The sequence below is a fragment of the Uloborus diversus genome, chromosome 2 (assembly GCF_026930045.1).
Source record: "Uloborus diversus isolate 005 chromosome 2, Udiv.v.3.1, whole genome shotgun sequence".
In the NCBI taxonomy this organism is placed as follows: Eukaryota; Metazoa; Arthropoda; class Arachnida; order Araneae; family Uloboridae; genus Uloborus; species Uloborus diversus.
In genome coordinates this window covers 61,207,958-61,222,722 of record NC_072732.1, presented here as the reverse complement: position 1 = coordinate 61,222,722, position 14,765 = coordinate 61,207,958, and the positions used below count along the sequence as shown (strand labels likewise).

General features: G+C 32.8%; 3 protein-coding genes across 3 annotated transcripts in view; 2 read left to right on the top strand and 1 right to left on the bottom strand.

The window, feature by feature from the left end:
- The window catches only part of LOC129235185 (diacylglycerol kinase eta-like), a 303,413-nt gene extending 302,826 nt beyond the window's left edge, over window positions 1-587 (bottom strand). Inside the window, exon 1 of the mRNA XM_054868880.1 lies at window positions 458-587. The gene's annotated coding sequence lies outside the window, so the exon portion shown is untranslated. The remainder of the gene's footprint in view (window positions 1-457) is intronic.
- Window positions 588-1,034: 447 nt separating this feature from the next.
- Window positions 1,035-14,765, top strand: part of LOC129235184 (GRIP and coiled-coil domain-containing protein 2-like) — a 97,397-nt gene continuing 83,666 nt past the window's right edge. The window contains exon 1 of the mRNA XM_054868879.1: window positions 1,035-1,106. The gene's annotated coding sequence lies outside the window, so the exon portion shown is untranslated. The remainder of the gene's footprint in view (window positions 1,107-14,765) is intronic.
- Window positions 1,297-3,914, top strand: LOC129235183 (F-box/WD repeat-containing protein 1A-like). The gene has a single exon (XM_054868878.1). It carries the CDS (start codon window positions 1,490-1,492, stop codon window positions 3,014-3,016), a length of 1,527 nt encoding a protein of 508 aa, XP_054724853.1. The 5' UTR covers window positions 1,297-1,489; the 3' UTR covers window positions 3,017-3,914.

The following is a 14,765-nucleotide window of genomic DNA, read 5'->3' as shown; positions in this document are numbered from 1 at the left end:
ATCAACGTTTTGACGAAAAGCAAAATTTATGCAAAAGAGAGTTTAAAAACAGAAAGATATTGAAACCGATCTTTAATAACATTAAATTAGTTCGATGTTCCAAGAATTTTAGCACAAATTTCAACTTGACAAATGTGACATTTACTATAAGAAAACATCAAGCATGTACTTCATAAATAAATACAACTTCTATATTTCTTGTAAGGAATAAACGATTTGTATAACTTGAACAATCTTTCAAAAAATTAAAGTTTTTCAACTACAGAGGCATTGACTGTCAATTTTCTTGAGATAAAAAGTGCAGCATTTGAGAAAATAACTTATCATATATCTTTATGAAGAGGAATTAAAGAGCAATTCATTTAGAAGAGAATATTAGTTTTTGATTTAAATACCAATTCACCAAAGAGAAAACAACACTATTTATTATAAGTGGAATTAGAAGTTATTTACTTACACCACTTTTAATGGCTTTTGAGGTAGATATCCTTCTGTGGAATGACTTAGATGGTCCTGTTTCTCCTTCACTTTCGGAAGATTCATCAGTTACAGGATCAGATCCAAATTTTTCGGATAAGTTTACTGAACAGCCCGACCCAGTCGCCATCTTCCATGCCTACTGAAAACTTTCTGTTCCATACCGATAGATGGCACTACAGTAGAAAGAACTAGTGTCGTCTGCTGGAAAATTAAAATCCAGTTTTCCTTTAATGGGGGGGGGGGGGGTTGGAAGCAATTTTTTGAAAGTTATGAATCAAATAAACGTATTCTTTTGGACCTTTTCCGAATACTACTGAAGAATTTGTCAGATGTATGAACAAAGCAACAGTGATATATATTTCTGATAATTGTTATTTTTATTGTTCAAAAATCTCAATTCAGAGACCATCATTTAATTTCATAAAATAAAGTTTTTGAATTAATGATTTATCAGCTACATTTTTTGTTTTTATTATCTCAAATTTAAGAATGAAGTTTTAAAATCTTTCCTCATATCGATTAATATTTCAAGGTACCTACATCGCTATCAAATGCTACGTATGTGCTAATATTGTTTTTAGTAATTCTTTTTATGTGTAATAAATGCTACCTTAGCCTGCATTTTCGTACGTATATTTATTATTTTTCTTCTTTACTGATGAATATTTATAGTACCGTTATTTCTTTTTTAAATTTTAAGTATTTTTACCACTGATTTTACTTTTTAAAACTGGCATTCATTTTCTTTCCTCTGTGTGACATAGTATTTTAAATACATGGTTAGTGGTTTTAATTTTTAATTGTGTAGTTATTTTTTGCATTACTGTGTTGAATAATTTAAAATATTTGCTTTGCATGAACTAAATTATATGCTCATTGGGTCATGTGTCGTATTGTTGTCGTGTTTCACGGATTGGCGGCGGACATCTTGCGATAGGCAGTTGCCATCGCGTCCCGAACTGCTAAAAGGCGATCTTTGGAAAGGATATTTAAGCAGTATTATTTTTCAATGGAAATTCCCATGATGTCTGAAGATATTACTCTCACAGCGCAATCTGCTGTGACTAATTTATTTACTAACTTTAAAGAGTCATCTCCTGATTTTGCTAGTGAGTGTGAAATGTGTTTGCAGTACTTTGAAAAATGGAACGAAGCAGAGCAGATCGAATTTGTGGAACTTCTTTTAACAAAAATGCTGCATCACCAGCACAGTCATGTAAGTTCCTTTTTAAGACCAATGCTTCGTAGAGATTTTATTTCGCTTCTACCCAAAAAAGGCTTAGATCATGTTGCGGAGAATATTTTGTCCTACTTAGATGCTAAATCGCTTTGCGCTGCCGAGTTAGTTTGTAAAGAATGGTATCAAGTTATCTCAGAAGGAATGCTCTGGAAGAAATTAATTGAAAGACGTGTACGAACTGATACATTATGGAGAGGCTTGATGGAGCGCCGAGGTTGGATCAAATATTTATTCAAACCATCACCAGGTGAACCTCATCCTGATCATATGTTTTACAGACGCTTATATCCAAAAATTATTCAAGACATTGAAAACATAGAAACTAATTGGCGATGTGGTAGACATACTTTAAAACGAATAAATTGCCAAAGTGAAAACAGCAAGGGAGTATATTGTGTGCAATATGATGATTACAAGATCGTTAGTGGTTTGCGAGACAATACAATCAAAATATGGGATCGGAACTCCCTTGAGTGCATTCAAGTACTTACAGGCCACACTGGTTCAGTATTGTGCCTTCAATATGATGAAAGAGTTATAATTAGTGGTTCGAGTGATTCCACGGTACGAGTGTGGGATGTTAAAACAGGAGAACTCATTAATACTTTGATACATCACTGTGAAGCTGTGCTCCATCTACGTTTTAATAATGGTATGATGGTAACTTGCTCCAAAGATCGCTCCATTACAGTGTGGAATATGGTTTCGCCGTCAGAAATAACTATCCAGCGTGTGCTAGTTGGTCATAGAGCTGCTGTAAATGTTGTTGACTTTGATGAAAAATACATAGTTTCAGCATCGGGTGATAGAACAATCAAGGTGTGGAATACTTCAACTTGTGAGTTTGTCCGCACTCTGAATGGTCATAAAAGAGGCATCGCATGTCTCCAATACAGAGACAGATTGGTTGTGAGTGGAAGTTCCGATAACACCATACGGTTATGGGATATTGAAAGTGGTGCTTGCTTAAGAACACTAGAAGGTCATAAAGAGCTAGTGAGATGTATTCAATTTGATAATAAACGAATTGTCAGTGGAGCATACGATGGAAAAATCAAGGTGTGGGACCTAGCTGCTGCGTTGGATCCTCGTGCTCCTGCAGGAACCTTATGTCTTCGCACGTCGGTTGAACATTCAGGACGTGTTTTCAGATTGCAGTTTGATGACTTTCAAATTGTTAGTAGCTCTCATGATGACACTATTTTAATATGGGATTTCTTGAATGGAACTCCTCCCGAGACCCCTGCCATGACTCTTAGGTCTCCGTCTAGAACGTATACTTATGTTCCAAAGTGATTAACTATGCCATTTTGAGTTTGGACTAGCTTTAGAAAACTGCCACTGTATCTTTCTCATTAATCAGTCTAGTGTTCACCTGCATTCCACACCTTAAGAAGTGTAGACAATTCTTTTCCAAAGCAGTATTTAAAAAAAGAATTTTCAAATACAAATGGTTATGTACTCAATATATATATATGTAGTTCTTTGAAGGAAACAAAATGGCATAGCTTATCTCCATATTAATTTCCTAAATCTTAAATTTTGCTCTTTTATCACTTTAAAATGATGGACAATATTTTGAAGTAGACTTATTCTGTCACAGAAATATTAAAGCATTTGTAATATTTTGACATTTTAGTTGAACATTGAACCATACCATGCTGTAACATTTTAGTAACTATATAAATGATATCAAAGGTTTAGAAAGGTGAATATTGTAAAATATTAGGCACAATTATATATGTAAGATGTGTTAGAAATCATAATGTATAGTTAAAGACGGCTAATGTAATTTCTCAATTTTTTCTTGAATTTATGGATTTTAAAAGTTGTTTTTATATCAAATTGTCCACTTTATTTAAATTTTAGCACTGGAAATGAATTGTTCATTGTCATTAGTTTTTAATAACTTATTAGACACAATAACTAATTTATTAATTGTATAGATAAGTTTTAATGTTTCTTGATTAATTAATATTTCTTCTAACTGTGATTTTAATTCTTAAATTTTATACTGTGATATACATTTCATCTCATGACTAATTTTGATAGATTTTTGGCAATTTTGTTTCTTGTCAAATTTTAAAATTAGCTTTCATCTACATTATTAAAATTTATACCTCCTTTTTTCAGGATACAAAAAAAATTTTATAAAACATTTTTTGCTGGTAGCTTTTTTTTTTATAAACTATTTCGATGATATGGTCTTATTGCTTAGCTTGGGTCAGGAATGAGGCAAATATTCTTTACTAAGTTGAATATCAAGAGCATTTAATTCCACAATATATGAATAAAATTATTTAAATTGTTGACAAAAAGTACAACCAGTTCATTCAATTAATTGCATGGGAATTTTACCAACCAAAGGCGGATACAGGGGCATGGGGAAACATACCCCCCCCCCACCACCACCACTAAACTGTTGAAATATATGCATAAACATTGTGTTTAAAGTATATGCATAAAATGCAAACAATTGTAGTCATCTTTTTAATTCTTAAATACATTTAAAAGTACACATTCTTCTTTTCATTGTTTGAAATTATTCAGTAACTTTTTTCCTTTATTATGTGCATTATTCCTAATCAATGTGGTGCTATTTATTGATAGCAGAGCAGTTGCAAAAAAATTTCAACCTTTAGTCCTAGGGGGTAGAGAGGAAGGTATCATTCCTAAGTAAGACCCCCTCCTCCAAAATGATAGTCTGTAGCTGCTCCTGTTTCCGACCATGTTTAACTATGCTGCCGTGTGCAGGTAAACGGCAATATCTGCAGAAATGAGTTATCAAAGTGCTTGAAGAAACGCGTTTTGGTCTCAATTCTAACAATAGGGAAATGTTGGAGTTGGAAGTCTTTTCGCGCCTTTTTTTCGACAGAAACCAAATAAGTGAGCTTGTCATTAAAAATAACGTACAATAGATAATAAAAATGCTAAAGAATGAAAAATTTGCAGTTACTGCCCTTTACCTGCACACTGCAGTATGGGCATTGATAGTTGCTTCGAAAATAAAGGAAATACATGAGATGTGTACTTCCTGTTTTCATTGCTCCAAACTATTGTGTATTTGCTTGGTGACAGATTTACCATGCTACCATTGCTAAGGGCTCTCGGAGGGAAACCAAAAAGGCCTGTGAAAAATATTTTTGTAGTTCTGTTCATCTCTAAGGGTCCTCCAAAAATAATTTGCGATAGGCCCTTAAACCTGAGTAAATCCATCACTGTACTTGCTAGGTGCTTAATTCTAAAAATGTCTAATTCTGAAAATGTTTGTTTTAGTGTATGATATTTAAATTTAAATGCCTGTTATTAAAAGTATATTTGTCAATTTCCTTAGTACTATTTTCTGAACATTTAAATATTTGTTTAGCAAGCATTAGTCACTGCCATGTACTAATTCATTAAAATTGTACGAAGGGAAGTTTGTTTGCTTAAATATTGAGTACCTTCTAGGATTCACATCATTTCTAGGGTTTGATCAGGAAGTTCAATTTTCCTTTACTTCACAACATTGTTATCCAAAGTTCATTCTAAAATAATAACATATAACAGAATCACAGCTATTAAAGCATTGATCTTGTTTTCATCCAAGTTCATATCATCTCAAGGAATGACTGAACCACAAGGGTTAAGACGGGTTGTGCTGTAGTTAAAAAAAGGGGGGGGGACTCACCTTTTTGTGGGGTTAATGTCATGGTTGGCAAATTTGTGAATGCCAAAAATGTAGATTTAGATTCAGCTGTACTTTTAAAATACAAATACTTTTCCATTAAAGCATTTAATTGTGCATTTTTTTATTTTTCGCAAACTAAAGCCAATGAACAACTTTATGAAGATTTTGTGAAATACATAGAATAAATTATAAGTGAAATAGTTTTGGCTATATGTTTTCGTAAAACTACATTTCATGTTAAACAACATTTCAAGTGATGTGGACCAGGCACTCTGTTAGCGTACCAGTGAATCTTCCTCCGCAACTGTTCACAGGACCAGTTGTTCTTTCTAGAGATTTCTAACACTGCTATATGCTTGTACACTAAGGCTCAAAATTAACATGGTCCGCTAGTCCAGGACCACAAAAATATCCACTGAACGAACAAAATATAAATTATAGTGGTCCATGAGACCAGAAAAGTTCTTTTTTTTTCCTTTAAAAAATTGTAAGCATCATAATTTCGATACCATAAGAAAGATTATGCCTTTATTTGCCATGTTTAGATTTCTTGGCAAGAAAAGATGTGTTGAGAAATTTCTACAGCATTGTAACATATTATTTTTACCTCTTGTTTCTTGTCTATTGAAAACTGCTAATTGACTCCATTCTACCGTGTTACTTGATTTTATATTCTTTTAATTTTATATTGTTTGAAACCAGAACGGCATACTGGAGCACTAAATATGTGTACGGAGCAGGGAAAATTAGTTGTTACTAGTCAAGGATCAGGAGGGGGCAATTGACCCCCATCCCTGGCTTTGAGAACTTAATGTATTTGCATATAAGTGGGTGTTGTTTTTTGGTGTAATTTGCATTGAGTATGCTTCCTTTGCCCCCCCCCCCCCCCCCCCCCCCCCCCCCCCCGGAAAACTTCAAAATGACAATCCTTTTACTAGCAAACATCGCTTTAAGTGATTTTTCTACTGTCACGAAAGTAGTAAGTATATAAACGGAAAATATATTAAAGAAAAAAGTTTCGCAATCCTGAAATTGATGTCTCATACTGCATATGGCAGTGTCGGATTTACCATGTCACAACGCAATTAGTGATGCCTCCACTATTATAGAGGCTCGAAAGAAATCAGAAGTGGGGCATTGAAGAAATGTTGCACTAGGCTCATCTTTTAATTTTGGTGATTTGAATTTATATATTGCGTATATAGGGTCTATAAACAAAAAATTTCGTAATTGGACATTTAACAAATTAAATTTCCAAATATTAATGGAAGTTAACCATGTACCAGCGGATATCAGGAATTGCTTTAAGCAATTATTCTATTGTCTCAGTCTCAAAGGTATTGTACAAGTCGTCAAACCATCCTTTAAAGGAAAAGTACCAAAATCCGATCTTTGTTCATTCTAAGAGGGTGATTTCAAACCAGTTTCGGGTGTAGAGTGAGAAAAAAAGTTCGAAGGGGGAAATGGTTATTTTTAGTCGTTTCCAATGGTAAAAAAGAAAAGTTTCAGGGTGAATACATCCTCAAGTCTCTCGCCCCTTTTGGATATGCCTATGAATATAATCAATAGCTGTCACTTGAAGTTATAAAATGTGTATAATAGGGCTAGGGTATCTATCTTGAAACTAGTGTACATCTGAGATCATTGAAGTAGTTCATTGGGTTGATATATTTATGTATTTATCTAATGCAATTCTATAAATAAGGGAAGTTTATCGTATGCTTTTTAGATCTATGTATAAAATATTTAAGTGAAAGGTACTTAGTGAGTTAAATTTTCTCTTTTGCCAGATGTATATCAGATCATGGGGATTGTGTAATGTTCATATTTATTACATTTGTAATGGATCATTTTCCAAATGAAAACTCGCGTAATTTAATTATTTATAGTCTCAAAGTATTTATTTCTTATTATCAGTCTTTTTACATTTTTACAGTGTAATTATAACTTGTTGCTATAAGAAAAGGACATTCCCTGTTTTTGCATTAGCAAAAACTTGATGCTTTGTTGTGTTGTGGCATTAACAAAAATATTTTAAAAATTTGTAATCATCAAGCAAAAAATATTTTAAAAATTTTTTGCTTGATGATTACAAAATTGCTGTTTATAAAATATTTTATTTTGTGGAGTGTTGGTTAGAACCGTGTAAATTTTTTTTACAAGGGACTACTAGCCTTATCATGGGGGGGGGGGGGGGGTAGAATATTCCACCCAAAAAGAGGGGTTATTCCTTATTATTAAAAAAGATTAAGAAACAAAGGACCAGTTCACACTTTCATCCACAAACATCTGCAGTATAATACCCTAACAGGTACTCTAAACAAATTCCTTTGGGAAGTTTTGGAGCACCCCCAGTATAGTCTGGACTTGTCACCCTGTGACTTCCACATCTTTGCGCCACTTAAGAGAGCATTACAAAGGAAACATTTCCGGTGCCGAGACCTGTGTTTCAACATCCATGGCGATTTCTTTTGATTTACATTAAAAGTAGTATTTTTATTAAATCTGTCTATTTTTCATTTGGGCAACCCTTATGTCACCCAAAAAAATGTACATAAGCCATCCCTTTTCTACATAGATTCCTTCCTGTGTTGTATATTTTCTCTATTAGATTGCAAAATTTTTGATGCTGTAGTGATAGAAAGAAAAGGGACACAAACTGCTCTATACACTTACTTCATCATCAAATTGTTGTCGTCTTAGATCCGTTTTGAGTGGTCCAAACAAATGGCAGTCACTGAGTGATAAATGTAGACTATGGAGGGGTTTCAGAAGTTCTATTTCTCTGCTTCCAAGCGGCAGTATGGCATTGCATTTTCATAGAGAAGAATGACGTTACATATCGATTGGCATCCTCTTGTGCTTTGATATGAAGCTTCTGCTTCATTCAAACGGCAACAGTAATAGTTGAGTTGTCCTTCTATAATGTCACGAATCACAAAATGTTGTCCGTAGTGATTCTTGTTTGGGATCCCATTTCATCAGGTTCATTTTTTACAGCTTCTCTTTCTGTCACATTTTTTTACCTTATTCATGCGCTTGAGTGTGCGAAGTGTTTCTTCTACAAACTGCGTGAAGCCGTCTCAAAATTTCAGAGTTAGGTGCCATCTTTTGCGGAAAACTTAATGATGTGTTGCGCAACCGACGTGTGTACCTCTTGCTCATTCATGTCATGCTAAAGCAGTCCAGATGTCGTATGTGTATACGAGCAAAAAAACCATTCTTCAGACATCCTCACCAACACACTGGCAAAGCACCACCGCAGATTTATCACTAACAGCGTAAGAGTCAAATTCTGGTTTATATTTGATTTAACCTCCTACTTTTACGCCAAACTAACTGCTAATATAAACAGCCAAAAGTGTACAATAATTGGAAGTTTTCCTAAAGTATATACAGTGGCTCCCAAAAGTCTTCGTACACCTTGAAATTTTGTAGTAAAACCAAAATAACGCAAAACTGAATTCGAATATGAAGTCCATTTTTTTTTCACACCATTCTTTTACCATTCTGAATACAACCCAGTAGTTTTTTTTTTTTTTTTTTTCAAAATATTGCAAGATTTTATTTTTGAAATTTGTCAAAAATGAAGAGAAAGAGAAAAAATACGCCACAAAAGTCATCGTACACTGAAATATTATCGAATAAATTCATGATTAAAATTATCATATGTGGTTTTTTATTATTTTTGCATTGTAATGACACTGTAAAGTCATTTGCCGTTAATTTTTTGTTTATTTATTCCTTAATATTGTGCTTATTACTTTAAAATGGCTGGTATTCGTAAAGAACCACAAACATTATTCAAAGTTTGAATTTTTTCCTCACAGTGGAGGTAAATTGGTTTGAAATGTCTCTAAATTAGTTAATTTATTCCATTCTATAGTAAAGTGCATGATAAAATGCTTTAAAGAAAAGAATCGGACTGAATACAAGGCAAGAAAAGGTCAACCGGCAAAGTTGACAAAGCATGATCGGAGGTTTACAGTTAAAAAAATTATGAAAAATACACATTTGAGTGCTGAAAAAGTTTCTAAAGAGTTGAATGAAACATTTTACGTTTAATTTTCACCAAAATTTTTCGCCAAGTTCTCTGATTAGCTGGATTAAATGGGATCTCCTCCCGCAGAAATTTTCTTGTTCGTGCGGAAAACAGTAAGCTTACGCTTTCCGTCGTAATATCAATGATAAATAAGCTCTAAACGTTTTGAACAACGTCTTACTTATAGATGAAAATAAATTCAACATTTTGGGTTAAATTGTTGTATAATTGTACATAGAAGAAAAAATGAGGAATTTAATCTTAAGAACTTAGTTAGATCAGTTAATCAGGAAGGTGAAGGTGTTTTAGTGTGAGGGTGCATTACAGCATCAGGACTTGAAAATTTGGAATTTTTTAATGAAATTATAAATCATGCTGTTCATTTAAATATTTTAAAAAACAATTTTAAACTATTAGCCCGAAATTTGGTAATCTGAAACAATTTTGTTTTTTATCAAGATAACGATAAGAAGCACACGTTTGCGTTTGGTGCCTCAAAAATTGTCCTTAAGCTTAGAAATATCTCCTCAATCGCCAGATTTAAACTTAATGGAACATATTTGGAGATATCTGGTAGCTAGATTACGAAAATACACCATTGAAACGAAAAGTGAACTAGAAATAGTAAAACTCGAAGTGCCGCTGAACACTTACTCAGAAATTGCACAAAAAAAGAAAGAAAAAACAATGAAATCTATTACCAGACGTTTAAAAGCTGTTGTTGATACTGCATGATATTCTACTAAATAATAACTTTGTAAAAAGTTAGATCATTTACTAATTTTGACATTTTTTCAAAGTGTACAAAGACTTTTGTGAGATAAAATTTCCGGCACATTTTGGCTTTTGATTTTTTTAAAATTATGTTTTAATGTTTTACTAAAGATTTTCATGCAGGTTTGTTAAAATTAGATCATAGATCTTGTAATAAAATACCTATTCTGAAATATTTATTCTAACCAACGAATAACGGCCTATTTCATTGAAAGTCGTAGGTGTACGAACACTTTTGGGAGACACTGTAAGGAGTTGTATACAATGATCTTGCCTGATGTGTAGGTATCTAAAGTTAAACCCTCATTTGTATTTAGAATTTATGTTATTGAGTGAGAATTCTTCTGTTAATATAAAATGGTTATCAATTATGCTCAAATTGTACAAAAAATTAAATTTTAAAGTGCAGAAAAATTATGTCGGTTGACAAACATCTGTGTGAATTTGGTATATATGATCAGTATGTGTAGTAAATATGTATTTCGGAAAACTGTTACACTTTTTTTTTGCTGATTTGTAACCAAATGAAATTCTTCATTCAAGTATTATGTAATGGTAGCTTGATTTGAAAAGTTCTGAAATGTCATATTAAGCTTAGAATACCAGTTGAGATTGAAATTCTGGACAAAGGTTTAACATCATTTTACTTATGTATTTGTATTTTAATAACTAAGTCTCATGGATCTTCATGTTTGCATGCAGAAAAATGTAGCTTAAATCTACTTACTAAGAAGGACTCTTTTTATATTATGAATTTGTTTGCAGAGCCATATTGATTATTTTGTAACTTGTAACAAAAAAAATTTCCTTTTCGTTGAGTCAAAATAAATTTTCTGATTCATGAAAGAACGTTTTAGTCTGAAACTTTATTTCCAATGAAAAAAGCACGCTAGTATTTGTTGCAGGAACCTGGAAGACTGTGCTCTCCCTTTGATCGTTCCTACAGGGTCACACTCCCCACCACCAATTGTATATGGTCAATACAAGTACTACGCTCAGAATTTGAAACTGAAGATGGTTAGGATAGCTGATACTGGTTTTATTTTGTTTTTTCAAATCATTCTGATGAAAGAAATGTTTTTCGCGCCCAAAAAGTTTTCATGCCTTAACAGCAGCTTCAATTTGAAATAAGTTCTTAATTTTTTGAAGTAAAAAATAATTTCACATCTTTATACTAGTCATCTCTTTTTCTCTCTCTCCCCTCCCCACCCCCTTACCCTCTTTTTTTTTCTTTTGTAATATGTAGAAACTGCCTATATGAACGTTTTTAATGGTTTTTTTTTCCTCTCTAGCTTTAAATGTAATAAATATACTAAAGGTATTTTTTAATTTAAATGCTATAGTTGATGTCTGTGTCATGTATTCTCTAGCGATTAAAAAAAAAAGTAACGTCAAATATATTGTGAAAAGAAGTCTGTGGAGGGCGTGCGTCTAGGAGACCTCATAGCAGCACTTTTAGCCTTAAAATTAGGTACAAAATTACTTCGAGCCCCGGGGTTTCGCAACTGGGGTTTTTATTTTTAATTTCAAATTAGTTTTTTTTAATAATTTATCTTGTTAAAATTTCACACAAATTGCTTTTTTAAGGAATGAAAATTTTCCCACACCCTTAAACATTCTGTGCCGTTTGAAAGAAATTTTCCTTCTGCATCAAATAAAGCTTGTTCTAACTTTCTCAATTAATTAGAACAGCATATTCTATGAGTTTCTATTTTAACGGAAAATCCTAGGTTCTACTCAATTCAAGTCCTTACCTAAAGAGCAAAATATATTACTAGAGACCTTTAATTTCAAATCGGCTTTCCAAATGTTTAAGACTGCCACTTTGCAATGCTCAGTAGCCCCTATAGCTGTGCAAGTTAGTATAAAACCCATTTTGAAAAGATTGGGTCAAAAATCACCCCTTTCATGAAAACAAACTGAACTCATAATGCATTTTAAATCTGATTCTTTCGGATTTAGTCGTTGCAAATCAACAAATGCTCGAGCAATTCAATTGTAATCGCAGGAGCGCAACCAGGAGGGCCATGCCCCCCCCTCCCCCAGAACGCTAATTTGAACAATTTCCAAAAATACTTTTTTTTTCTTTTAATTCGAATGAAGGCGCTTTGAGAAAACAAAGTGGTTCCAACTGATTTAAAAGGTCATTTAAAACTTCCCCCTCTCTCCTTTTCGCATTTATTTTTTCTGTAGTTAGGAACTCATCGTTCATAACACTGCCTATTTCTTCTGCTACCGCGGAGCGATCGTTTTCAACATTGCGCCGTCTCAAGTCCTATTTAAGAAGCACAATGATACAAGAACGCTTAAATGGATTAGCACAGCTTTGTATCAACAAAGATATAGTTGTACAACCAGATGAAGTTATTGAAAAACTAACCAAGAAACAACGACGGTTAAACTTTGTATTGTAGACAATAAGACAATTTTATAAGTGTACATATGCAATGTGGATATTTAGGACTCATCAAGTGTAAGTGATTTTATCGATTATTTTGTTGTATTTTTAAGTAATTTCATGCCATTTTAACGTGCTCCTTTTTTTTTCTTTCCTTGAATGATCTTAAAAATATGAATAGTTTAGAGCTTTTAGTGATAAAAATTTGTGTGCATTTTGATTTATTTCATTAATATAGTAAACGAAGTAATAACAGTATTGATTTCCGTTTATTAATTTGAATATCTTACCGCCATACTGTTGTTTCAAGTACTTTTAAAGTTTATTCTTAACGTGATTTCAATTCTGGCATAAGAACAATTAATGTTTTTGCAACAGTTTTTGAATAAATTGCGAAACTTATTAAATTTTAAGGAATTTTACTAAATAATATTAATAATAATAATAAATATATATTGATGTAAAGAGAGGGAGAGAGAACACTGATAGTGTTGTGAAAAAAAAATTGTGCCCCCTCCCCCCCCCCTCCAAAAAAAAAAAAAAATTCTGGTTGCCCCCCTGTGTAATTGTAAAAAATCTTTGTAAGTATCATAACTGTCAATTGTGGTGTAGGAACATTGGGTATTCTTGGATGAAAAGAAACGGAAAATTTCGGTAAAAAACGGGGGGAAAACTTTTTTTATTCAAAGGGGTTTATTTCCGATTCTGAAAAATTGAATTTTGTCAACTTTTGATGGAGTTTTAACTGAAATTTTCAGCAAAAAGTGATAGAATTAGTAGATCTCATGCTTTAATTTGGATGCTATTTCCTTCCCCCCCCCCTCGCCCTCCTTGTATATGAAAATACTGTCTAACTTTCATTATGCAAGTTGTTGTATAATAATTAAAGTTGCACATATAGATTAAAATACATTTAATACTTTTTGCCCAAAATATGAAATGTTTTCCACAAAATTATCTCAATAATATCAATTATATACTTATTTATTTGAGTTGTCCTAAAAAAATAGAAGTCGGTTTTTCAAGTTGCACATCCTCTTATATTTTATGTTTTAGATCAAAACAACTGTAAAAAAAAGTTTTATATAATTTAAACAACGACTATCCACACATGCCGACTTGCACCTGAAAGTGTAAACCAGCCCTGTGTACTAGGCCGAATATATATATTTTTTAAACGTTGCCTCTATAGCCTCACATGTACCACGAAAATATTTATCAAAATTAAAAAATATTTAGGTGTCCATTAGTAGTCCTAAACAGGGCCAGTTACCAAGGGCACCCATATAGGAGGGCTGGAACCCCCCCCCCCCTTGGATATTAGAACTTCCTTGCTTTTAGTACTTTTTTCTTTGCAAAGATATAAATATTTCTTCTCCAGCCATAACTGAATAAATAATTAAAAATGTCAAATTTTAATGACTGTAATCTGTCCTGAAATCTGCCTCCATGGGGAAAATATCCTGCTAAACCATGGTTAAAATTTTTGAGCCCCCCCCCCCCCCCTACAATTTTGCATATGGGCGCCCATGCCAGTTACCCAAAAGGCTCGGGAAGCTTGAGCTTCTACTCAGAATTTTTAGGGGACCAAGACATTGTAAAACTGTGCTTAACAATTCCAGTTTCTGCTTTTAACTGCATTTTTTTTAAAAAGAGATTGCAAACATTTGAATGATATTTGAAAGAATTATATTATTGAAAGTGAGGACACATTTGATAAAATGTACCTATTCTACAAGCTAGATTTTCAAATGTGGAATTTGGTTTAACTATGTTACAATGTATTTTTATGACATTTAATTTCCTTTTTGAAGTGTCAAATATAATTAAAAATGTAGCTACCCAAATTTGCTAAGAATTCAAGTGCGACATATGTAATGAACAGAATTTCTGTCAATTGGTAAGGTGAAATTAATTTAACTCTGACTTCTTCTGGGCCGTTTAGCATTAGTCAGTGTTGTGTCAACGTGCAAAGGATGTGTTAAAAAAATTTCCCCAAATAAAAAGTGGGTGGGGGAGGGGACCCAAAATGAGGCAAAGCTTCCCCCTAATTTCAGAAGTTAATCGGGCCCTGGGTGTAAAATTAAAAATTTTCTTCGAAAAATTGATTTTTTTGGTTTACCTTTTAAAAAATTACACATACATTTAAAAAATAAAATAT